Here is a 25169-nt window from a genome sequence, read left to right as displayed (position 1 = left end):
AATATAGTATGCTGCTTGTATGCCAGTGTTAGGATGGCTTGTGAACCAGCAGCTTGTCCTTGTGACCGTCACCAATCTTTTCTCTTAGAAGGTGACAGCAGCCCTCCTTTCTGTGGCTACTGTTTGCTGAGCTGTGGCTGAAAGCTTTGGACGAACTATCTTATATAACTGTCACTTCAGCACTTACTGTTGTGACCCTCTTCCCCACAGACGGGTGTGTGTGTGTGTCAGAGTGGGGTCACTTGTCCAGTCCTTCCAGCTAGGCAGATGCTTGCCCCAACTCTCACTCTTAGTAGTGACTTGTCGACTTTATCCACTAATGTCTAAATCCAATCCCATCTTGGAAATGGCACACAGAGAAGGAAGACAGCTTGACACTGACTTTTTAATTTCCCTGACTTCTTTGACACCAGCCACTTCACCAAAACATAACACACTTGGTGCCCCACCCCCACCCCCGCCAGAGAGCGTCCGCTCTTAGTGTCAACCCTGTACCAGCCTGACTCTGGCTGAGTGAGGCTCGGAGAGGCAGACATCTGGTACAGGTTGCCGTGCTTGGCCTATTTTGAGACACCCATAGATTGAGGGTGTCTCTAATTCTCTCTGAGTTGTATCAGCATGCTGTTACAAGCCTTTCGGAATTATGGTGGCAGCTGCCATGAGAGGGGAAAAAATATGATCCCATATGGTGGTTATATTACAAACTCCTCAAGATTCAGCTCTATATTGAATGGGGCTCAACAGTGTTCTTCGCCTATCATGGGAGTGCCTGGTGCTTTCCTTGGGGAGCTGGCGGCGCAGCTGGCAAATGCTGGGTGATAGGAGTTGGGATGCGGGATGATAGAAAACTGATGAGAGTAGATTGTGAAGCTGACTTCAGTGTCCCAGTAGCATCTTCTACCAATGCCAAATCTCAAATCTCACCCTCACTTTGTAGAATAAATGGTGCAAGACAATGGCCCTCCAACAAAACTTTACTATGATCTAAATAATAATAAGTTCAAGAAAGTAGATCTGCATGCGCGCGCACAGCACACACACATGCACGCGCGCACACACACACACACACACACACACACACACACGTCTTGGTCACTTTTCCAGTTGCTATGATAAAATCCTGTGACGAAGACAAGTTAGGAAGGGTATTTTTGTTTTGTTTTGTTGTCTTTTTTTTTTTCTTTTTGGTTATTTTGGTCACAGTTCCTTCATGGTGAGGAAGTCACAGCCCAAGAAACTGTAGGCAGCTTTATTTGCAGCCAAGAAAGAAGAGTCATAAATGCTTGTGTTCAACTTACTTTCTCCTTTCTATTCAGTCCAGGATCCCAGCCAAGGGAATGGTGCCGCCCAGAGTGAATAGATCTTCCCACTTCAATTAAGCTAACCAAGAAAGTGTCCCGTGGCCGTGTCTAGAGTCTGTCTCCCACACTGATAACTGAGACCAATCATCATTAATACTGCACAAGCCACAGTTTTGTGGCTTAGTATACTCACGGAGTGATGAAACCATCCCTACTGCCTACATTTTTAGTATTTTCTCTCTTATCCTTGCTTCCTACTCTGAGACTTTGACAACCACAGGTCTACTTTATCTCTTGAACTTGCCTAATCTGGACACTTCATACAACATGTGGTATTTTGTGAACAGCTTCTTTCACTTAGCCTGTTCTCAGAGTGTAGCCATGTGGTGGCGTTTGTCTGTGCTTTATTCTTTTTATTGCTTAATATTATATTATATATGTGGGTAATGACACAGTCTATTTAATCTCCCCTTTGAATTGTGTCCACCTTTTGGTTATTGTGAATAATTATGTTATGAAAATTCACATTCTCTCTCTCTCTCTCTCTCTCTCTCTCTCTCTCTCTCTCTCTCTCTCTCTCTCTCTCTCTCTCTCTCGTGTGTTTCCATTTCTTTTGACTGTTTATCTTAGAAGTGGAATTGCTGGGTCTTCCCAGAGAAGCATAGATATTGTTAAATACAGTTTCTCCTGCTTTTAAGTGTCCTGTTCAGCCAGACATGGGCTTCTTTGGGCCCTGAAGCAGTGTTTAGGGGAGATGGGGCTATAGATGCTCATCTGAGCCCGAGGGAGATAGTGGTGACCTCTGTCTTGACGCTGCCTGTGAGTCCTTTGTTCCAGTCCATCTCCAGTGCTAGTGTTGCCCCTTAAAAAGAGTTTCTCAACAGGACCCTCCACCCTAACCCCGGAGGCTTTCCTGGGTGTTGATTGGGTTCTTGTCACAACCCCTGCCATGTGGGAGAGGGCATCCTGCTTCCCACAGAGCTAGCCTGAGTAACACAGAGATTCCAGAAGTCCCTGGATACTAACTTATCAGCTGTTTGCCACAGAGCAATGGAAGGTGGTAGCTGAGAGAGGCTCCAATGGTCCCAGGCTCCCAGGCTGGAGCTGGTCTTCATGGCCTAGTAGCTTCTTTAGAATTTGCCTTTGGGGAAGAAGAGATTGGCAGTGCCCACAGATGGCGTGGCTCTGGTATTTTACAATACTTGGTCTAGTCAAATGACAGCTGCAGGTGCTGACTAGAGATGTTATATATCCCTCCTTGATTATAAATAGAATATCATGACAAAGTCAGTATGGATTTATGGTAGGGAAAGATTAGACAAAATCAGCACCATATTCACCCTTTCTATAGACAGGCCACCTTTATAGATATTGTGTCGTGTAGAGGCTGTGGAGGTGGGTCAGTCAGTAAAGTGCTTGCTTGCAAGAATGAGGACCTAAGTTCAGTCCTCAGAGCTTCCACAAAAAGTCAGGTGAGGTAGTGTGTACTTGTAATCCCAACACTAGGGAGGTAGATACAGATTTCTGGGGGCTTTTTTGGCCCGGGAGTCTGGTCTAATTGTTGAGTCCCAGGTTCCAGTGGGAAAACAAAACAAAACAAGGTGAAATGGTGCCAGAGTATTAACACACATGACTTCCACATGCACATGTACTCCTGCTCCCCCATCATGAGCCATTGTAAATGTGCAACGTCCACCCACCACCACTGTGTATGTGTGCACATGTGTGTGTGCACATGTGTGTATGTGTGTCTGGTTAAATCATTTTCAATGAAAAACGCTCCAGTTGAGTATGGTGTCTCGCTCGGTTATTTGAAAACTGCCCTCTCTTCGAGCTGTTGTTGCTCTCTTCCTGTGCCACCTCATACCCTGATACAGCTAGGCAGTCCTCCATTGGCGGGAAGTGATCCTGGTACCCTGATACAGCTAGGCAGTCCTCCATTGGTGGGAAGTAATCCTGGTACCCTGATACAGCTAGGCGGTCCTCCATTGGCGGGAAGTGATCCTGGTACCCTGATACAGCTAGGCGGTCCTCCATTGGCAGGAAGTGATCCTGGTACCCTGATACAGCTAGGCGGTCCCCCATTGGCGGGAACTGATCCTGGTACCCCGATAAAGGAACACTGCTTCTTCCATGGGGCTCCATGCATCTATGAGGTTATCTTCCCCTCACACAAGTTTGAGCAGGAAGCCTGAGGTGAGGAGAGTTGGGGAACGAAGCGAGGAGCTCTCAGGACTGTGGGAGCCATCACAAGGCCACCTGCTCTTGTTTCTCTTGACTGTGTGTCCACTCACTGTGTCTGGGTTTCCTGTACCCAGACACAAAGTGGGCAAGTCCGTGACTTTTCTGGTCAGTTTTAGCTCATTAAAGCTCCATGGGCCACTTCAACTCACAACACATGATTGTAATTCTATAAAACATCCAATTTTGTCTTATGTAATGACAGAAACTTGATTTCCATGCAAAGGTCAACCAGCCTCCCTGCCTTGCAGCTGAAGCCAGAGACCAGGGAGGCTCCTCTATTTTACCCGGCCCCTCCCACGTTAACACTTAACTGGCAGTTTTATTCTTATTGTTTTTAAAAGCCTGTCAGTTTCTTCCTCTTTAGGAATTTAGGAATATTTCTGACTTTTCTGAAAATGGTGCCAAGAGAGGGAGGAACTTGGAGACCCCCAAGCCTACTCTCCACGTGTCCTGCCCTGGGGCAGTCCTGGCTGTGTGGGTAGGACTCCTCTTCCCCCTGGGGTTCTCGTGGGGTTTCTTCAGAGACCCCCCTCCAGCACTGGGACCAGCATACATGTATTCCCAGGCAGTTTATTGGCGGCTAAGCCATCTCTGCTTCTTGATGCGGTGTTGCCTTTAAGGACTTAGCCAAGGCTCATCCTTCTGGGGACTGGCAGATTCCACCAGTACAGGCTGCAGGCTGGCCTGTCACACCCTTTTCTTGCAGTTTTCACTACAGGGTCCATAGGTGAAGCTTCTGTGATTTGAGGCTAAGACAGGGCCATCCCACCTCTTCTCTGCATGATGGAGGCGGGGCTCTCCGGGCATAGAACAAGGCAGTATTAAGGAACTCTCCAGAAAGCCACCAGAAGATTTTATATCTTTTCTTTGACAGTATATGTGTGTGCATGTGTGTATTTATATACATATATTTTGTTGTGTATGTATGTGTGAGTATATGTCACATGTGTGCACATGTCTACAAAGGCTAAAGGAGGGCATTGGCGTCTGTGGAACTGGATCTAGGGGCTGTTGTGAGCCATTTGATGTAGGTGCTACCATCTCAAGCCTCTTGAGAGTAGCAAGTGCTCTTCACTGCTGAGGTTTGCCTCCAACACCCCTCCTCTGACAGTGGTGTGCTGAGCAAGAGCTTTAAATGCCATTTGGTCTGTACATTAAAGTCCTCATTTTTTTTTTTTTTTTGAATTGGGGCAGTGTCCCACACTATAGCTAAATCTAGCCTAGATCTTACTATGTAACCCACACTGGCTTCAAAGTCATGGCAATCCTCCTGCTTCAACTTCCTTTCCTCCTCCCAACTCTATTGTAACCACTACATTCTCTGTCACTCAGAGCCTCGTGTGTTTGTCAGGTTCTTACCACAGACCCACCCTCTCAGCCCTGATTCTGGTTTTGGAAGAGGGGCGGTTCTGAGGAGGAATGAGCCACTGTGTTGAAGCTTCAGTGGCCCCAGTTGACATCTCTGTGATGCTCTACTGACACAAGGACCCATGGCTCATCATCATGAGCAGTTCCCTTACATCAGCCATTGAAGCTTTTAATTCATATTTTCATTAACAATGTTCCTATGTCCATCTTCATTGCCTTAGAGCACATTTGGAAGGATTTCTTGAGTCAATTGCAGGAAATGATATGAATAGATCAAAGGTGAAGCTGCCATCTTTTAAATGAAGTCATTTGGGGATTGAAAATGAAAACTTAAGATTCCTGACTCTGAAAGAACATTCCCCTTGCTGGCGTGATGCTGTCTCTGAGTAAACAAACGGTCACTGCACGGACAATGCTGCCTTGCGTGGTCAGACTGAGATTTGCCGGGCAGGTGGACATTGCGGATAGTCTTCCATCTTCCCATTGTCTTCTAACTCAGCAGTCCCCGGGGGGCTGACCCACTCAGTAGCAAATGATTTTATGTCCGTAGGCACATCTGTTTGAGAGTACAATACATCTCCCTTTTAGGATCTCATGGAAATAAATTTGCATGTTATAACTTGTTAATACATTCTACTGGAAAAAAGGAGGGACGTATTGAACACAGGAAAAACCACCTCAGAAGCTGCGCAGGCTTATGGTCAAATTGAGCTCACGTGGATCAGAAGGCATCTGCAGCTCAGTGATTTCCATGAAATCATTCCGAGGGTACACATTATCATTACTGACACGCTTGACAAATCTTGAGAGAGAATAGTACCTGAGCATCACAGGCAAAAGCTTAAATGGACCTTGGGAAGGGGCCTGAGACATGCTCCCCAGCCCAGGGCGACCTATAAGGTCCTGGCTAAGGAAACATGGCTCACATTCCACTAGGTGTCTCCTCAACAAAGAGAGCTTAAAGCTCTTGGTGTTCAAGTCTCAAACTGCCACCATTCTCTAGAACTGAAGCGCTCATCCCAACATTAATCATTCCTCAGACCATTTTCCTCAAGATCACAGATGCCATGATTGTTACTCTAACCACCCCAAGGAAGAAGAAAACAGAAGGGATCATGTGAAACAGGGCTGGGGGAACAGAATAAACACGTTATGGAAATAACATGGGAGTCATAAAGGGTTTTTATTGCTACTTGTTGGACTATTGAACACGACTTGGCCGTAGCACAGCAGACACGAGCCACACCCATTCAAGTGAAACTTGGGGTCATAAACTTAAATTGTACACTGTGCCATTGCTCCTACTTCCTGGGCCGCTTGATCCCTGCTCTGTGTCATTAACATTATCACCATGGTAGCCATTGCTTGTTTAGCCAGAAGGAGCTGCTTCCCAGAAGCATGCGACAGACAGCACCCTCTGGTCACCTTAGCAAAGTTCCACTCACCAAACCTACCCTCATTCCCATCGCTACTTACTGGTCCTCAGGCTGGTGATTTCACGGAGCCAGAATGAATGGTTACTTTCAAAATGGAATCAGGCATTTTCTGTGATAAACCACCAATGATCAGGTAGTAAATGCAGAATTATATTCTATAGATGAATAATTGTTTCCTAGACAGACAGAACTAATCAATCCCCATGCACTGAGTGTCTGTGTACTCTTGTTAGTAAAACTAAGGTTCTGTGCCCACCCCACCGCTTCTGTGATTTCCGTGGCTCATAACTCCTATCATTGTCGTCAAGAAGATGGGCAGGACAGACAGACACAGCCCCTGATGTTTCCCATTGCCTTCTCTAACCCAGGTGACTGCCTTCTCAGCACATGGAGTACCTCCCACGATCTGTGGGTTCTGCTCTATGATGACTGTGTGCTGCCTGCTACCCAAGAGGCTTGAACACTCTCTAAACAGAGCACTCGCTAAGCCTGTAGAGATCCTGGTCCCCCACCAAACACGAAGAGATAGAACTCCAGAAGACAAATCGCCCTGTCTTCTCTTTCCTTAATGGCTTATCTCTTGGAACCCACTCCACTGGATCCCAAATTCCAAAAGAGACTCAGGCCCCTGCGTCATCATAGGCTTCCTGTGAGTTTTGCATTTTTTTCTGTCTGTCTCTCTCAACGTGCAAAGGACAGTCACACCCAGACTTGACCCTCAAAGAGTGTTTGCATCCTTCCTGTGAATCACATCTCTGTGCCATCTGCCCAGAGTGTAGTGAGTGGAATTCTGTGACTGCTTCTGCCACCCTCATCCAAGCTCTTCCCAAGCCAGGTTGCTCTACCAGAAGTCATCCGGGTTTGTCTCTCCCTAAGCCTCCATGGTCTGTTTTTTGTCCTTGACTCCGATCCACACACTCTACTTTGTACCTGCCCTTCATGTCAGAGGGAAACCTGGGCCACCTGGCATCCTCAGCTCACTAGACCGGAATCCCACATGCCCTGGCTGGACAGACTCTTTTGCCTACACCGTGGTCCAGCTAGGAGGCCTAGAATTGGGAAATTCATTGATGTCTTTTATTCTGTCACTGTTCGATGGGTGCTGACTGAATGGTGGGCCTGTCCTGTTCATTGATAATACAACACTAAGAACCTAGCAAATCCCTGCCACTCAGAGTATGTGTCCAGTGGGGGAAGCGAGCAGGAAACAAGCAGACATGTTTGTTCATACAACATGTCAGGAACTCCAGGTGCATCAAGAAGAAAGCCAAGGGAAGTGGGGGCAGGTAGTGCACTGTATGGTGAAGCCCCCACCCAAATCCTAACATTCAGGAAGCTGAGACAAGAGGACTACTACTTCAAATCCAGCCTGTGCTACATAAGAATGTTCTGTTCCCAACAAACAAAACAACAAACAACAAACAAACAAAACCTCACCAGCACCTCCACACCTCTACTCAACATCACTTCAAAAGAGCCTGCATCCTTGGGGCAGACATAGGGGTGGTAGCTTGAAGGAACAGATGCAGTCCTTCGCTGGCCCCTCGTGCAGGCACATTTCCACACACCCCATAAGTGAAGCATCAATGCTCTATGAGTAATTTTAAAAGAACTTCATTCACAAAACCCATTAGATGCAGTCATTCCAATGCATCATCTTCTCCATGTGTTTTTGTCTGTCTGTGAGGTGTGTTTGTGTGTGTGTACCTGAATGAGAAAATGCATGTGCACATGTGTACGCATGCCTTGGAAGCCAGAGAGATCTACATTGTCTTTGTCAGTTTCTCCTCCCACTTTATTATTTTTGTTTATTTTCATATATATGGGTAGGTTTTTTTTTTCTGAGTGTATGTCTGTGTGCCACGTGTATATCTGATGTCCACAGAGGCCAGAAGAAAGCATCAGATCCCCTGGGACTGAAGTTATATACAATTGTGAGCTCCGTATGGGTCCTGGGAATTGAACCCGTGTCCTCTGGAAGAACAGCCAGTACTCTTAACTTCTAACCCCTCTACCTTATTATTGAGGCAGAGCCTCTCACTGAACCTGGAGCTTGCCAGTTCAGCCAGACTGGCTGGCCACAAGCCCCAGGATCCTCCTGTCTCTGTCACAGCCCTGGGGTTACAGGTACCCTCTGCCTTGGCTGGCTTTGTATGTAGGTTCTAGTGATACAAACTCAGGTCCTCATGTTTGGATAGTATGCATTTTACCCACTGAGCTATCTCCAAGTCCCTCTAATGCATTCTTAAAGCAAACCCATCATCTTTCCAACCTTCCATGGCTTGCTCAAAGTATAGCTAGTCCTATATAAATATATAGATAAGATCATAAGACCTCTCGAAATACAACTTATTTTTTTAAACAGTAGGCAGGGGTGGGCTCAGATAAGAATTTAAATTTTCAGGTGTCCAGATACTTGGAAAAACATAAATATCTTATCTCCATGGCAATTGGCTGCCCAGGAATTCCTAGGGAGGATATTGTATCTGCTGAAGAAAAGAAAATTGACAAAGTAACTGCCATTTTGAAGGCTCTACTTGACAGATGTGCAGAGTATAGAAATCTATGTATTATTGAATAATTCTTTTTAATATGCCTAAGAAAAAGCAATTTGTAAGCCTGTTTACATTGTCACCATCTGGGTGCATTCTGTCACCCATCTGTTTCCTGCAATTATGTAATTATCAATATAAGGAAAGAATAGGTGATATAATTAACAAGAAAAACTGGTCCACACTGGAGAGAAAAAAATGGCATGCATCTGCTGAACGGCTTTTTGTTTCTTGTTCTTCATTGTTAACTGTTCTCCCCCACCCAGCACCCTTCAGGAGAGTTGTTTTTGCCATGGTGTGTGATTCATTCTCTCTCTCTCTCTCTCTCTCTCTCTCTCTCTCACACACACACACACACACACACACACTTATGCAGAAGACAGATTTTAAAAGTACTTAGGGAGCCAGTACCACTGTGAAGGACGCGTCAGAAGCCTCCTTGGTGTCGCTTGTGATTCTTCCCCACTGGGACAGACCTGGGAGTCATTTCCAGAAACTATAGCATGAACAGCTAGAGGTCTAGGAAAGTTGTAAATTAATTAGTGACAGATGGGAGGGTCGGGTGAGTGTGTGGGCTCTCATGGAACATTTGTTAGAAAACAGCTTTGGAAAAAAAATTCCCATACTTAATGCCTTTGTTTTAATGGCAAGGCTTAAGCAGTATATGCCATTTAAAATAGGCCAAAGAGTCCCAGCGGACTGAGTTAACGTCTACATAATGCCTCTAAAGTTCACCCTTGAAGAAGTTTCTTTGTGTCAGGGAGACTTGTGGGTACATGCATAGAACTCAGACCACTTGGCTGCACAGAGAAGACCTCCTCCCTCAGTACCAAAGACAGCTGTGGAGGGATAGTAGCCACCCAATTCTAAATATTTTCTTCATGGCATTGAAGCAGCAGTAGATGGGTAGGTAGGTGTATTCATGAGAGAGTATATTCATCTCCCCATTCCTGTGATTCCCACCCTGACTCCAGCCCAACATAAGATGGACACTCCTCATAGAGGCTGCCCAACAGCACAAGAAGCAAGTGTTGCAGATGCATGGTCTTGCCCAGATCTTGGATTCCAACCCCAAGACACAGACAGAAGAGGGGACCAGGTCCTGGGTCCATTTAAATGACAGTCACTATTCAAGGTGCATCCAGGAAGTCTCAAATTTTCCTCCACTGATTTGAAATTTATTCAGGAACAGGACTCAGATTCCAATTTCCTGCTGGGTTTCCCAGAGCATCTTTCCGGACTTCCTCCTGGGCTGGGATGGAGTCTACCTTTTGGGATGTTTCTACCTGCTCCCTTTGTCTGGTACATGTCTGATGGGTGATGAGAAAAATGAGAGGAAAATCCATGAGTTGCAGTGTTGGTGAAGGGAGGCCGCTTGTAGTTGCTCTAGCTTCTTATTGGTTAACTCTTACATTGCAGTCCCATTTAAAATTTTACAGGCTCTTAAAGTAAACGTCAGCCTTTATAAGACAGGATAGAGGTCTCCTATGAAGTCATGTCTTTATTTGAACTCAGGACTGTCTGTCTGTCCATCTGTCATCTGTCTATCTTTTTGCTGCCCCGCAATCACACTCACAGGAGGGCTTACCCAATGGCTTCTTTCTAGGGGACAATTTTACACTCTGAGAATGGGCTAAGATTTCCTTCTAGAGCCCCATCTTCACTGTGACCCTGGGTAGCACAATCTGCAGCCACCCTTTGCCAGTCAAAGGAAGAACTTCCCCATGGCAGCCCTGGCTTTGCCCACCTTCCTTGTTCCATGTCCAGCAAGCAAGTAAAGTTCCCACCAATGTTTCTCTTTGTTCCTTTCAATCAAACACTATTATTCTTTGCTAACTCCTCCAAAAAGGCAGTATCCGCCCTCCTTCTAACTGCATTTTTTTTCATTATTAACTTAAAGCAATGGTTACCCATAAGACAAACCTATAGAAGAAAATTACTGGCATGCTTGGGGACATATTTCTAAAGGAATAGGGATGGGGGCAAATGCAACTCGGTTACTCAAGGGATTTTGTTGCTTTTGACTTCATATTCGTTTCCTTAATCCAAAATTAAAGTCATTTAATTGCAACCATAACTGATGAATTCATTAAGGTTTTTTAAAAGGGAAGCATACATTTAATCCCCAAAGAACCTTTCTTCTGCTATTTTATGGTGTTGAAAAAAGGTTTAAACAATTACTTGTTTTTCACAAAACATTTCAGTTACAATGTTCAGTATTTAACAAAAGAGCTTAAAGTAATTGTTCTTCAAGAGAAAATTATTTTAAAGAGCTATTTACATATACATAGTCACGTTCCACCTAAAAAATAGCAATGTTGAAAATCCTTGTATTCTATACTGAAACATATTAAAAATCGTTAACGCTTAGGCTGAATGGCTTCCATTCAACCCTCAAAAGTGGCATTAATTTTTCAAGTGGTAACTGTTGCTCAAGATGCTATTGTGCCTGTGTGATAAATGTTTAATGATTTGGTAGTACATGCATGACTTAAAATCCATTATTTATTGCACCTTTGCTCGCCTGGCAAAGGTGATGAGTTTAAAGCCCCAGCAGTCATGCAAACACATTTATATGAAACCAATGGCTGATAATAAATTTCCTTACTGTAAATGTCAGTGGGTTTCATGTGTTGCTGACATTACATCTTGTTTGGAAGCTGAAGGCTACACAGTTAGGGGACACGCCAGATGGTGTCATTAACACGAATGCTGGGACTGTTTACCACTGACATGCGTGTGAGAAATTAAAAGTACGTGACCTATCTTTACACCAACCCAAGTGGGATGTTAGCGGTGAGCGGGTGTTAATTACGGTACACTGTATCTGCCTCCTGCCATCCACTCCAAAGGATTGCAGGGGATTGAAAAAGGAAAAAAAATGTGTTTTAGCAAAAGGAGGAGGATTTGTGTTTGATTTTGTGTTTGCGACGTGAGGTGTCCAGAAAGTCACACTTGCTGTGGCATAGGCATTAACCCTCAAGAGCAGCCATCCACCTCCCATCAGGACGTCTCGGCACCGTGCAGCCTTTGTGCTAATTAATTATAGAACATTGTTATCACTGTCTGGGTTTGTTTTCAAAACTTTAGGTATATCAAACGCTTAATTTTGGGGGGGGTCTCCACTAGTCATGCGATTGGTGGGTCTTAAATAATGTCAGAACCATCAGGAATTAATTGAAAGAATGAGAAGGAAACAGGTGGGAATTTTTACGGCAGTCTCTTTCATGCTGGGGACTCCTCATTTCGTAAGAATTAGCCGTGGGACTAAGACCCTTCTCTTTCCTGATCTGATGTGATCTGAACAGCTGAGTTGGCCCAGCACCTTCTGTTAAGATGAATCTCTCACTTGTGTTCCCAAGAACCACCCCCATTTATTGTATTTACCCTCCTTTTCTGCCGAGGTTTCTGCTTAGCTGCCTGCCAACCTCTCTTTTCATTTCAATTTAAAAGGAAGGTGGATTTGTCTTATTCCTCGCTCCACATCCTTCAACCAAGAGGCAATTCCATTGATTCTGACCAAATTCCTTTGAACTTCATTTGGAGCCTTAGCATACTCCGTAGGAGTTTCCAGAAAAGCCCATTCTTTGAAAACACCCATTGTACATTGTTCATACAGTAGCCCCAGTGAGCCTTTTGGTATGCAAGTCACGTGAAAGAGAATCCAAACCATTGTTCGCACTGACATGAAAGAAGGAACCCTGATTTCTTGAAACAGAATTGGAGATACAGTTGGATGTCAACAGAAACACAAAGACTGATTGAAAAGAAACAATCACTGTGCACAGAGGCACACACTAGATCCTAAACTCAGTCACGTGTGGCAGCCTGTTCACTGGACTGGTGAGTGTGTGTTGGGACACATCCAGGAGCAAACCTGAAGAAATGCTGAAGTATAGCAAGATTCAAAACAAAACAATACTACCTGGGACAGCATTTGCTTGGACAGAAATTCTCAGTAAAGAAGCGGTTCTCCAGGACTGTCATTTTCCTGCTGACCCCCTGGGCCTGAACCCAGCAGCGCAGGGCCGCTGGCCCAGCTTGCACTAGACAGCTCATTCTTTGCAGGAATAAGAGCTTTCGTTTCACTCCGGGTTGAGAGATGTGCCAAATACTGGCTGATGGGGACAGTGAAGCACACCCAGTTGGTCCTCAGCCTCCCCTCCCTCCTTCTGCCTTGACCCCTGCTTCTTTCCTCCCTCGCATCTCTTTCCAAACATGCTGATTCTGCCTCCCATCCAAGACCTCGTCTGTAAACCTATGCATAGAGACTAACTGACCTGTGTGTCAGTGTTCAGCCTTGGTCTGGCTTTTCCCTTTCACCCAGCGATTTCTCGCCTTTATCTGCCTTTATCTGTTGGGTTTTTTTTTTTTTTTTTATAAATCCAGCTCAGCTGTCACTTTCTCTGGGAATCCTTCCCTGACTCTTCCTGCCATTCTGGGCCAGCTGACTCCAGGGCTTCGCAGCTGAGTTCAGAACTGCATCCAGAGCATGGTCTGCTGATGAGACCCACGGTCCCAGGAGCTAAATGAGCATCTGTTCCTGTAATCCTGTGCATTTTCAAGTCATTCGTTACACAGCAGTAGCTTCCCGATACACTGCCCCTCCCCCACATACTCCGTCCTCACCTCCTACAGCAAAAGCTAAGCCTCATTCACAGCTCAGCTCTTAGGCCAGTGCGTACCATGTGCAGATGCTGTCGTTAGCTGATGGGCTAAGCTTCACGCTAACAGTTTGGTGATAAGGTCTGTGAAGAGGTTTTTCACATGGCCACATATACAGTCCACATTTGGTGTGGGAGGTCCTTCTGTCTATGTGTGGCTTTTATTGGTTAATGAATAAAGAACTGCTTTGAGCCTATGGCAGGGAAGAACAGAACTAGGTGGGGAAAGTTAGGCTGTATGCTGGGAGGAAGAAGGGTGGAGTCAGAGAGATGCCATGGAGCCACTGCTGGAGATAGATGTGCTGAAACTCTAGCCGGCAAGCCACAGCCTTGTGGCAATACTCAGATTACTAGCAATGGGTTAAACTAAGAGTAAGAGTTAGCCAGTAAGAAGTTAGAGCTAATGGGCCAAGCAGTGATTTAATTAATACAGTTTCTGTGTGGTTATTTCGGTTCTAGGTGGCCGGGGAACCAACAAGCGCCCTCTTACTACACACATTGCTTCATATGTAGTCGCCATTCCACCGCCAAGTTAGATGGCTTTGTTGCTAGCTCTGACGAAAGCAGGCCCCAAATGGAGTCACTTATATTAAAATTTCAAAGTGTCAAACAAAGACCTAGGTTCCAACCTTTTGAAAAATCAGTTGAGAGATGATAGCTAACTCCCATTGAGATGACAGGATTTTGCCTCCATCCCTATAAAGGTAGTAACTTTGAACAGACGAATTTCAGGCCCATTCCCAACCACCGGGGACACAAGAAGGACTGGAGGGTGATGTCAGCCACCAGCAGTCAGTGGTTTAGTCAGCCCTGCCTCCCTGATGAAGCAGCCTTAGAAACCCAAGTGTTTAGAGCACCTTCATAGGAGGTTGCGGGGGATGCAGCAGATCTGGAGGAGCCTGTAGAAGCCCTGAGACCCTTGTCGTGCTCAGTGTATCTGGCCAGGTCTGCGTTCTGTCATTTTATGGTAGACTCATGGCCTGGTAAATAAAGCGTTTCTCTTAAGTTCTCTGAGCCACCTCGGAAGGGCCATGGGAATCTCCAGCTTACAGACAGAAGCCTGGTGACAAACAAGACTTGCCATTAGCAACTAAAGGGCAGCTGGGTATAGGCCACGAAGCCAGGCCCAATACAGGATATGAGAATTGAACCGAACTTTAGGCTACTCAGGTGGTGAGTTCCTTAATATGGCTGACACTGCATGTGTTTGGAGTCAAGGATTCTGTGTGAGAGAAAGGGTGGGGAGATGAGGTTTGTAGAGGCAGACTAGCTGTTTTTCCCTGATTTGAGTGAGCTTTAGATGGAGGGAAAAACGTTTACTCTTCGATACCCATACATAAATGTCATTATTTTGGAAGCGCACAGTTTAATAGGAAGAATGCCTTCAAACTCTTTTGAAGTTGTTTCTGACTTCTGAGGCCGCATTCTCGTTTGAAATGCTAACGTGGGTAGTTGTTCCGTAGTCATATGGACTTGAGAATGATTAGGGAGCCACACACTAAGTCAGCAAGTTTTCTTGTTTTAAGAGATGTACCTGGGAGCAGGTGAGATGGCTCAGCAGATAAAGGCTCTTGTGGGTGAGCCTGACAGCCGGAGTCCAATCCCCGGAACACATGTGGTTGAACTGACTGCTACATATGTGCTGTGGCAGGTGTGCATTTACACACATACACGCACATACACACAGAGACACATACACACACAGACACGTATACACTCAAATACCCGGAGGGGTAAGCTTAAAATGTTTTAATTATAGTGTTCTATAAAAAAGTAGATTGAGATACATATGGAATACAGCGGTAAAGTGGTAGGTTGCCCCTTTAGGATGATGCAAATCCAATGCTGGGTTTTGTAAGAGGCTTTCCTGTCATGGCTCCACCTCATTGCTGCCTTTCACAGTGTGCTCCTTCCAGCAAAGTTGTAGTGGGGGAACTGTGGGCCGGCTTCCAGCTGCCCAGCTCCCGGCCACCGGCTAGCTTATGCCCCAAAATAACAACACACAAACTGTATTCTTTTAAACACTGCCTGGCCCATTAGTATCAGCCTCTTACTCACATCTTGACTAACCCATATTGAATTATCTGTGTAACACCACGAGCGGTGTCTTACCGGGAAATATTCAGCATCTCTGACCTGGTGGCTGGCTTCATCGCATCTCTCTCAGGAGAGGCATGGCAGTCTGTCTAACTTAGGAGAGGCGTAGCATCTGACTGAGCCATCTACCTCACTTCCTTCTTCCTGTTCTGTCTACTCCGCCCACCTAAGGGCTGGCCAATCAAATGGGCCAGGCAGTTTCTTTATTAGCCAATGGGAGCCCTCCATCACAAAGTCATTTCTCCAGTTTGTGGTTGCCATCGGTGATGGTAAGATCAAGCATTCCCAGCATCAAACACTCCTCAGATCCACTTCTGTGGGAGTGTTGGGGTGGCTCAAAGGACATTGGTACACCCTTGACACTGAGGCAGGAGAGGGGAAACTGGAGCTGCTCAGGATTATCCTGATGCAGATGCTAGCATGCTGCACAGTGGGGGTTGATGGTTTTGAGCACTGTCTAGAAGCCAACAGTGAGTATCCTTTGCAAGTGTTTGTGTATTGTACAAAAACTTGTCATGTTTTTAACAGCTATATGAGTTACTTGTTCAGGGTGCTATTTAATTTAAAAAAGTGAATTAACCCCTAATCATATCAAGTCCAAGACATCATCCATTTGCAAGATACAACTTTATTTCATGTGCCATGCGGGAAAAAAATGTGGCCAATTAAACTATGACACAACGTCTGAACTCAAGTCCAGAACAGCAGGCGTATCAACCATGAAAGCCCTTGCTTGAAATTCCTCTCATCTCTTCCTAGACAAGAGGCTATTTATATTTTCTTTAAGTGCAGTATTTTGGGGGTGATGGGAAGAATATTCTGCATGAGTTTCAGTAACAAAGCATAGCACAACTTCATCTACTTTTGAGTATCATCTTTTATTTTGCTCCTAAAAACACACTCAGTAGTTGCACTGCGAGAAAATGTGGAATGGCCTCCATTCCTCCAATAAGCAATATTTGCTTCATTGATAGCAAATGTGCAGGCTGCTGCTTGGTCCCTGGCCTTTATGGAAACACAACATTTGTTTGTTACAGTGTCAAAGCATGCTACAGTCCTTGAGAAGACATTATCAGAAGCCACTAAGCTCAAAATCCTGTATACCTAGCACACAGCTCTTGTAAAGTGGTAACTGAAATTGCCCTTGAACAAATAAAGACGACCATGCCACCATGGCTGCCTGTGGCACTGTGATTGTCAGGTGAGACTGACTGCAGGGCTGATCTTAGGAATGCCAACCTAGAAACCACCGCAGCCGCTCCATTCAACTCACAAAACACGGTTTTCTGATAGAAAATGGCTACAAATCATCCAGTCAACAAACAAGCAAATGAATAGAGCGAGCTGTTCTTAAAATAGAAACAGAAGCCGGGGGCGGCGGCGCACACCTTCAATCCCAGCACTCAGGAGGCAGAAACAGGCAGATCTCTGTGAGTTTGAGGTCAGCCCAGTCTACAGAGTGAGTTCCAGGGCAGGCACCAAAGTTACACAGAGATACCCGGTCTCAAACAAAACAAAACAAAAAAGCAGAAACAGGAATGGTCCATAAAAATATGCAAAAAAAAAGTTTGACAGCCTTAGCCATCAGGGGAACGCAAAATCAAACTTCTTTGAAACTTCCTCAGCCCAGTCAGAATGGCTGCAAATGACAAATGCCAACAAATGCTAGTGGAGCTGCGGAGACAGGAGGACCATTAGTTATGGCTGGTGAGAACACGAACTGGTTTGGTCACTATTCTTCAGAAACCAGAAAATAGAACTACCCCACGATCTTTGGCATATAGCCAAAGAAATCGATGTCAGCACACTATAGGGATTACTTACACATCCATGTTTACTGTACGCCAAGCACAACAGGCTCAATTATGGAGCCAGCGTAGACACTCATCCACAGATGGAATGGGTAAAGAAAACGTGGTATATAAACACATGGAGCTTAACTCAGGTGCAAAGAAGGATTAAATTATGTCATCTATAGGAAAAAGAAGGGAATTGGAGATTTTTCATGTTAAACAAAACAGACCCAACTATCACTTGTTTTCCAGGTGGAACCTGTGTGATGTACACATAAATAGGATGCTACATAGAGGATAGACTGTGTGGGGAGGAAGGTGTCTAAAGGGAAGGCAAACAAGAGGGGCAAAAAGGCAAATATCACATTCTCTGTCATACACAACACCTAGATTTATATGTATTTATGTATACAAACACATGACATGAAACAGAGAGGGACTTTTGTGGGGGAGGAGAATCAGCAGGAAGGGGAAATAAGAGAGGGTGTTGGGAGAGCGAATCTGAACACACACACACACACACACACACATATATGTATTAAAAATGTCACCACCTCCTTATTTTATACACTTAGAAAAATATTTAAAAAATAAATATTTGTGCCTAAGCCAAGGACAATGGCACTGGATTTTGATCCTACTACATACACTGGCTTTGGCGGGGGCGGGGGAGGCTAGCCTGTTTGGATGCTCACCTTCCTAGACCTGGATGGAGGGGGGAGGAACTTGGGCCAGGAACCCTTACTGCTCTTCGGACAGGAGAGGGAGGGGAAGTGGAGGAGAGAGGGAGAGGTAAATGGGAGGTGGGGAGGAGGCAGAAATTTTTAATAAAATAAAAATACATACATACATACATACATAGAATGCAGAAACCTAAAGGAAAGACTGGTTACAAGTCAAGTCCGCAAAAACGATGATAATGGACAAGTATAAAATAAGGGTACAAGAAAGGCTGGGGCAGATGGAGTAGAAAAGAAAAGAGTTAAAGCTGAAAATTCATTAGAGAAACTTAAGGGACTTTAGTAAAGACTACAGTTGCCTCGCCACACCCTACCCTCTATACCCACCCCTCCCCCAGCCTTAATAATACCATGGCAACCATATACCAGGTAACGGTGCTGCCTGGGATGAGAACCCGATGTCTGGGTCTCCAGCATCCACCTGGGCCATATTTACAGATAGAAGTCATGAAATAAGAGAGTAAGTTGTACAGAGACAAACCTGTGTCTCTGATCAGTTTGTGGTCCTGCCTCCATAGAGCCCAGGGCTGCATGCTTTCAGATTTCCACTCAGCATAAGTGATAAATCATCTTCCATCCTCTCTAGGCTGTTTGGAATTAGGTTTGTGCATTATGTGATCTGTAGCATAACTGTAATGGGTACAGGAATCTGTCTTCAGCATGCACACCATCCATGAGAATCGCACAAAAATCCATTGCTGGAATAATGGGAAGACTGTAAAGGAATTGGAGGTGTGATGGTTCCTTAAATGGGAAGTCATCCTGGGTAATGTGACTAATATTTTGCAGAGGCAATAACAGTGGTAGATTCCCTTCATGAATATTTAATGAGAGCTGTGGATTGAATGTGAAGTGTTCTTGCACAGTCTCCTGGGTTTGAACACTTGACCCCAAGCTGGGACAGTTGTTGCAGGAAGTTGTGGGGCCATTAAGAGGTGGGACAGAGCTTCATTCTCCTTCCTCTGTCTCCTTCAGCAAATCCTACCAGCGTGTGCCACCACAACTGGCTTGTATTATCACAACCCAGAGAGATGGCTCAATGGTTAAGAGCACTACCTGCTCTTCCAAAGGTTCTGAGTTCAATTCCCAGCAACCACACCATGGCTCACAACCATCTATAATAATATCAGGTGCCCTCTTGAGGAAGGGACCTGGTCAGTCGTCCTCATCAACTTAGACCATAAAACCCAATATGGACAAGTTCAACAGAACCGCCATATGTGGGCTGCCCATGCATGCCTCAGCATTGCCAGGGCATAGATTTCATTCGTTCACAGAGCTTCATGGGTTCTAGGTTGGCCAGGTTCTAGCTCAAGCTTTCTCTACAGTATAACCAGCTGCTCAAGCTCCTGCTACCACACAGTGAGCTGTTTTCAATGCCATGCCTTTCCTGCCAGGATGGACCATATACTCCTCACCCTGAGTCAACATAAGTTCTCATTCCCCTACGTAGTTTTAGTCAGACATTCAGTGGGCACTTCGATGTGCCTGCTACGGGGGAGAGGAAATGGCAATGGGTAAGCCCTGCAATGACTGAGGTCCATTCTTGGCCCACATATTACAGCTTCACGTGTGCTCTCCTAGTGTCAATCAGGAAGCCGGATTGAGAGGATCCCTGAGTCACCGTTGCCCTCAAAAGATACTCATAGAACTGTTTCCCTTTTTAAATGAAACTTTCATGCTGCAGAATTGTTTGGAGCCTCGCCAACTAAGAGAAAAATTAAGAGAATGCTTCACAACATTGTCTCCACAGATTTCCTATGCTCTGCCAGACTAAGGTGTTGGCATTCGTATCTGCCTGCGAATTTTTAAGGATAATCTTACACGAGTGACCTTGTGGAACTGCCTGTTGTGTCTGTGGAAGGCACTTCCGTTGATTGCTTCTAAGTGGCCACACAACCGCCTTTTATTTATTTGGTGAAGACTGTAATACTTCCCCCTAAAGAGGTCCCACTCATGAACTGTGAACTTTGAAACGTACACTGACATTCGCAGCACCGTCAATCTGTCACCGTTTGTTTTATTCAATTTGTGAGAGCAGAGAATTTCTCAACGACAAGACAGCGACTCGGGGAAGACAGGAGGGGAAACCGCATGTACAAAGCAAACGCAGGCTGGTTAGGGCTTTCAGAAGTCTCCTTCCTCATGGGTTAGGCTCTGCATCCTCCATTTTGTGCATAGACGGAGGTCCCTTTGAAGTCTCAGAAGCTTTCTGTAACACAAAGCTGCTTCCGTATGGGCAGGAGCTGAAAGCTGAGCTTTTTGTTTTGCCCTTTAAAAATGTGTATTTCGGAGACTTGCCTTTCATACAGCAGTGTGGAGAGATGGGCAACTTTACCTTGTGTAACGTCTTTGCCTGCAAAGTGCCAAGTGCTTGAAGACTTTTTTTTAATGAATAGTCTACATGTCTGCCTGCTGAGGAAGCAGGGATGAGTGTAATTTATTTCCATTTTACACCTAAATAAACTAAGGAAAAGAGGCTCAGAACCTCAACTGGGGGTGGGGGAAGAAGAAGAAGAAGAAGAAGGAAGGAAGGAAGGAAGGAAGGAAGGAAGGAAGGAAGGAAGGAAGGAAGGAAGGAAGGGAAGAAAAAGAAAGTAAAAAGCCTAACCCAGGCTAGACTGATGGCACCCAGTGTATTCCAGCAGCTGATCGTAACTTCAAAAAGAAATGCCCTCAGAAAGAACAGACTCCAAGACATTGCCACCTTGTGTTTATTACGTCGTGCTGTTTTTAGTTATGTTAGCTGCTTTCTAGTTTACTGGCTTATTTATAAGGCTAGTAACTTCAGACTTTGGATCTCTCTTTTAAAATAGTCTTCTTATTACTGTGTGGTGGGTGCACGCGTGCTACAACTCCGTGACATCAGTTCCCTGCTCCCATCTTTCTGTGGGTTCTGGGGATCAAACTCGGGGGACCAGGCTTTGCATCAAGTCCTTTGACTCACAGAGCCCTGGATCTATTTTTAGAATAGGTTTCCAGTAATGTTTCGTCATTGGTTATGACTCAATTCAAGCGCAATAAAGACATGAATTTAAATGGGCAAACAGAATCCAGGTCTGTGTAATCCAGTAAAATTCTGTTTGACCAATGCTTTATACACACAGGACAGGTAACACATGTGTAAAATCCAAAACTGTGTATTTCATGTCTCTTGGTGTGTGAATCATGGCACAGATTCAACTGAGAATGCACATCAGCCTCATCATATCAGAAAAAAAAATAAACCTAAACGTTTCTAAACAGGCCCAGGTTATTTGTTTAGTCATTTTGGTAACTAGAGCTAACCAAAGGGAACTAACCGGAACAATTCTGAATAGTTATGTCAATGCTCCTTGAAAGGGGGCTGAGGGCTGGGGAGATAACTTAGCGGGTAGGGTGCTTGCCTGGTAAGCATCAGTCCCTAAGTGCAATCCTCAGAACCTGTTTAAAACGTCAAGCCTTGGGCTCGAGAGATGGCTCAGCAGTTTGGAGCACTGTTTACTCTTGCAGAGGACCTGAGTGAGATTCCTAGCACACGTATGTTGGTTTGCAGCAAACCGTAACAACTGTTCTAGGGGATATGATGCCCCCTTTGGCCTCCACAGGCACCAGGCATGTACCTGGTGCACCTACACACATGCAGGCCAAGCACTAATGCATATAAAGAAAGGAAAATAAATCTAAAAAAAATGTCAAGCATGGTGTTACATGGTTACAATCCCAGTACTGGGGAGGCAGAGACTGGTAGATCTGAGGGTCACTGCCAGCCGTCCAGTCTACTTGATGAGCTTCAGGTCAATGAGAGAACTTGTCTCAAACAAAACAAACAAAGCAAAATAAAAAAAAAAAGGAAACTCACAAGGTGGATGAAACCAAGGAAGCAAACCTGTGGTTGCCTCCTTACCCCTGCCCCCAGCACGCACACACACACACACACACACACACACACACACACACACACCAGCGGTCATGGCTCAGAAGGGCTTCCCTGTCTGTTTTTTTTTTTTTTTTTTGGTTCTTTTGAGAAAGTGTCTTGCTGTGTAGTCCAGACTGGCCTGCAACTTGTGACCCTCTTGCCTTAGCCTCCCGTATACTGGCTAACAGCTGTGTACTGCCTTGCCTAGCCATACCCGTTTTCTTACATAACAGTTTGAAGAAGCATAAAGGAAAGATTCTAAACAAAAGCCTGCTCTGTGCTTATAAGAACAACACGCCCTTTAAAAGCAGAAGCCGTCTTCTCTTGCCCTTGTCAGCAAGTGAGGCTTGTCTGCTGAGCAGAAGAAAAATCTGGAGGCATTTGTAACTGCATCTACTAATTTAAAAAAGATGGCCCCCCACCACCTCCACTTCAGGAGAGTTCATCCTATCTGACAATGGGTGTGTTTTTAAGCAAAAATGGAGACAAAATTGGGTTTACCGAAGGACCTTTGTGATATATGCTCACTCCTCTGAGATGCTACCCCTACCTGGTACTGATCACTAACTCTTGACACCCCAAAGCCACTCTGCATATTTAGTAGTTAGAAGGTGATTTCTGAGGCCTGGCAGCTGTTGGTGTTACCACTATTGTGCGGGAAACAAAAGCCATTCTGCTCATCCCGCCTGCCTTTGTATCTGTGATACTGGAGCCGTTTCATGAATGATGTCTAATTCTTTAGCAGGGAATTTCATTACTGCCCGTGGTGCGGTGATAGTTTACACTTCCCACGGTGGAAGAGAATATCTGAGCCTACCTGCTAATGGGAGGAAGCTTGGCTTTTGACTTCCATTAAGATGCTTGTATTTTAAGTCTGTTAATTAGACCTGGGAAGAGATGCCATCATAACAACCTCTGTATTTCCTACCTTTTCCACTCTGAACCACTGAAGCCGAGACTGGCTAAGTGGACCTGTAGTCTGCTTGTCTCGGAAATTAAGCTGAGTACAGGAGGCCAGGGCATATGGAACCCTGAAACACCCACACAAGCCAGCGTGAACTTGGTGTCTTACATAACTGATATTTATTTGCAGAACTGTATTCTCTATTATTTCCATGTAGAAAATATATCAGTCTAGGAAGCTTTCATTTGCATATGCAAGAAACAAAATGCCCTAAATGGTTGAGGAAATGCAGCAAGTGCTGTCCTTCCCACCTTTCACCCCTTCCTAGACCATGCCCTTGCTGTATGACGTAGGGTCCTTCCATTCGAGGTGAGTGGCCTTCTGGAGTTCTGGACTCCAGCATATGATTTGTTTTGGCTGGAAGTAGGAAGCAGCTCTGATCTTTTGCCTGCCTTTCTCACAGGTCTACCATTGCCACTGTAGGAATAAGCCCCAGTTGCCTCTCATCAGAAGTGGTATGGGGTGGAGAGTTGAGATGCTTTCAGCTTTGTTTAAAATCCCTTTAGAGAATTTTTCTGCCTCCACATTTCTAGGTTGACTAGAACTCCACAGTGGGGTTATCTCCATCTTGGATGTGACTTGGTGAATGACAAAGCCACTGGCCATGACACCCAGGCACTGAAGGGTGACTAGAATCACAGTTTAAAATAGAATTCTCCCATCAGCTTTCTGGCCTTCCAGCTCCTAAGAGCTTGGGAATTTGAGAAAATGAAATGTGGATTTTATCTGCTAGGATGTGAGCTTCTGATCCAGAGAATGAGTTTCAGCTGATGTGATGTTAATAGAGTCATTCCACTGACTCTGGCCTCCATTGTTTCTTATGAGAAGTCAGTGGTAATTATTATTCTCTAGACACATAGTATCAAATGCCACCAAATCAACCAATAAAAGTGTGCGTTGAATTAAAAATAGAGTCAGTGACTTTCAGTGTATCATATAATTTTCTTCCAAGAATTACACCTCCATCTACTAGACACACTCTTCCCCCCTCTGTAAAGCCTCTGTTATTGTTCAGCCTCTTCAGAATAAATTAACCGAGCAACTTATCAGGATCATTTTTTAATCGCAAATATGGATTTTAAAAGTATTATGGTTATGTTCTGTGCTTCTTAGAGTCTTCCCTGATTCTGAGGCTCCTGGAAGAGTAAACAACCCTTAGCATTCAACACACTTATGTCATTCAGCAAATACCGTCAGGGGTCTGCTGACTACAAAGTGCTGCTTGTGTTAAATGACGTGAAAGGCACGGGGATGGACAAGTGAAAATCCTTGGCTTCAAGTAATATAATTTACTTTCACTCAAAACTTTGGACATAAGGAAAGACGGAACCACAATTCCCAGGGGATAACTTGGCCGTCCTGTAGGATTATTTACCTTGCCATCTCTAATCACTAAGAACTGTGGGTCTTAATGAAATATTTGCCATACGACAAATTAAAATCAAGCACTTTTTGTGACAGAGCTTAGATATTAAGCAAATTACTATATTGTTAGATTTAAAAGTACTTGTTTATTCATTTCCAATGTGTATGTGTGTGTGTGTGTGAGAGAGAGAGAGAGAGAGAGAGAGAGAGAGAGAGAGAGAGAGAGAGAGAGAGGAGAGAGAGAGAGAGAGGGAGAGGAGAGGAGAGAGTTTATGTGCACCACATGCATGCAGATTCCCATGGAGACTATAATGCATCTGACTCCCTGGATCCGGAGTGAGAGGTTGTGACTCACCAGGTTGGGGGCGCTGAGACCTGATCCCCAGTCCTCTGGAAGAGCAGCAAGTGCTGTGTGCCTCTGAGCCATTCCCCCAGGACCACATTCCTTTCTTGAAAACACCTGTGTATCCACTTTCCTGTGGCCATTGCACGACCATTTTTGGATTTGATTTCCTGCACAGGGTTAGCTTAGTAATGCCTTGTAATTGTTCATCTGGGGCACTGATTCAGGTACATTTCCTCAAGTTCTTTTTCTCTTTGTTTTCTTGCAGCCGAGTTATGCCTTAAACCACACAAACAGAAAATTAACATTAGAACCGAAAGTCACTGTCAATGCCAGAATCGTTGTGGTTGGCGCATCCAGTGTTGGAATTTCGTTCCTTGAGACACTGGTGTTTTGGTGAGTAT

The 25169-nt window shown here is 44.9% G+C and overlaps 1 protein-coding gene across 1 annotated transcript in view; it reads left to right on the top strand.

Moving 5' to 3' along the window:
* Cfap61 (cilia and flagella associated protein 61) overlaps window positions 1–25169 on the top strand; it is a 273757-nt gene that overhangs the window by 124339 nt on the left and 124249 nt on the right. The window contains exon 18 of the mRNA XM_042055131.1: window positions 25034–25161. Coding sequence (XP_041911065.1) covers window positions 25034–25161 — 128 coding nt within the window. The remainder of the gene's footprint in view (window positions 1–25033; window positions 25162–25169) is intronic.

Source organism: Arvicola amphibius, chromosome 5 (genome assembly GCF_903992535.2).
Source record: "Arvicola amphibius chromosome 5, mArvAmp1.2, whole genome shotgun sequence".
NCBI classification, from domain to species: domain Eukaryota; kingdom Metazoa; phylum Chordata; class Mammalia; order Rodentia; family Cricetidae; genus Arvicola; species Arvicola amphibius.
Note: the sequence above shows the minus strand (reverse complement) of the source record. Positions and strands in the feature narration are given on the sequence as shown.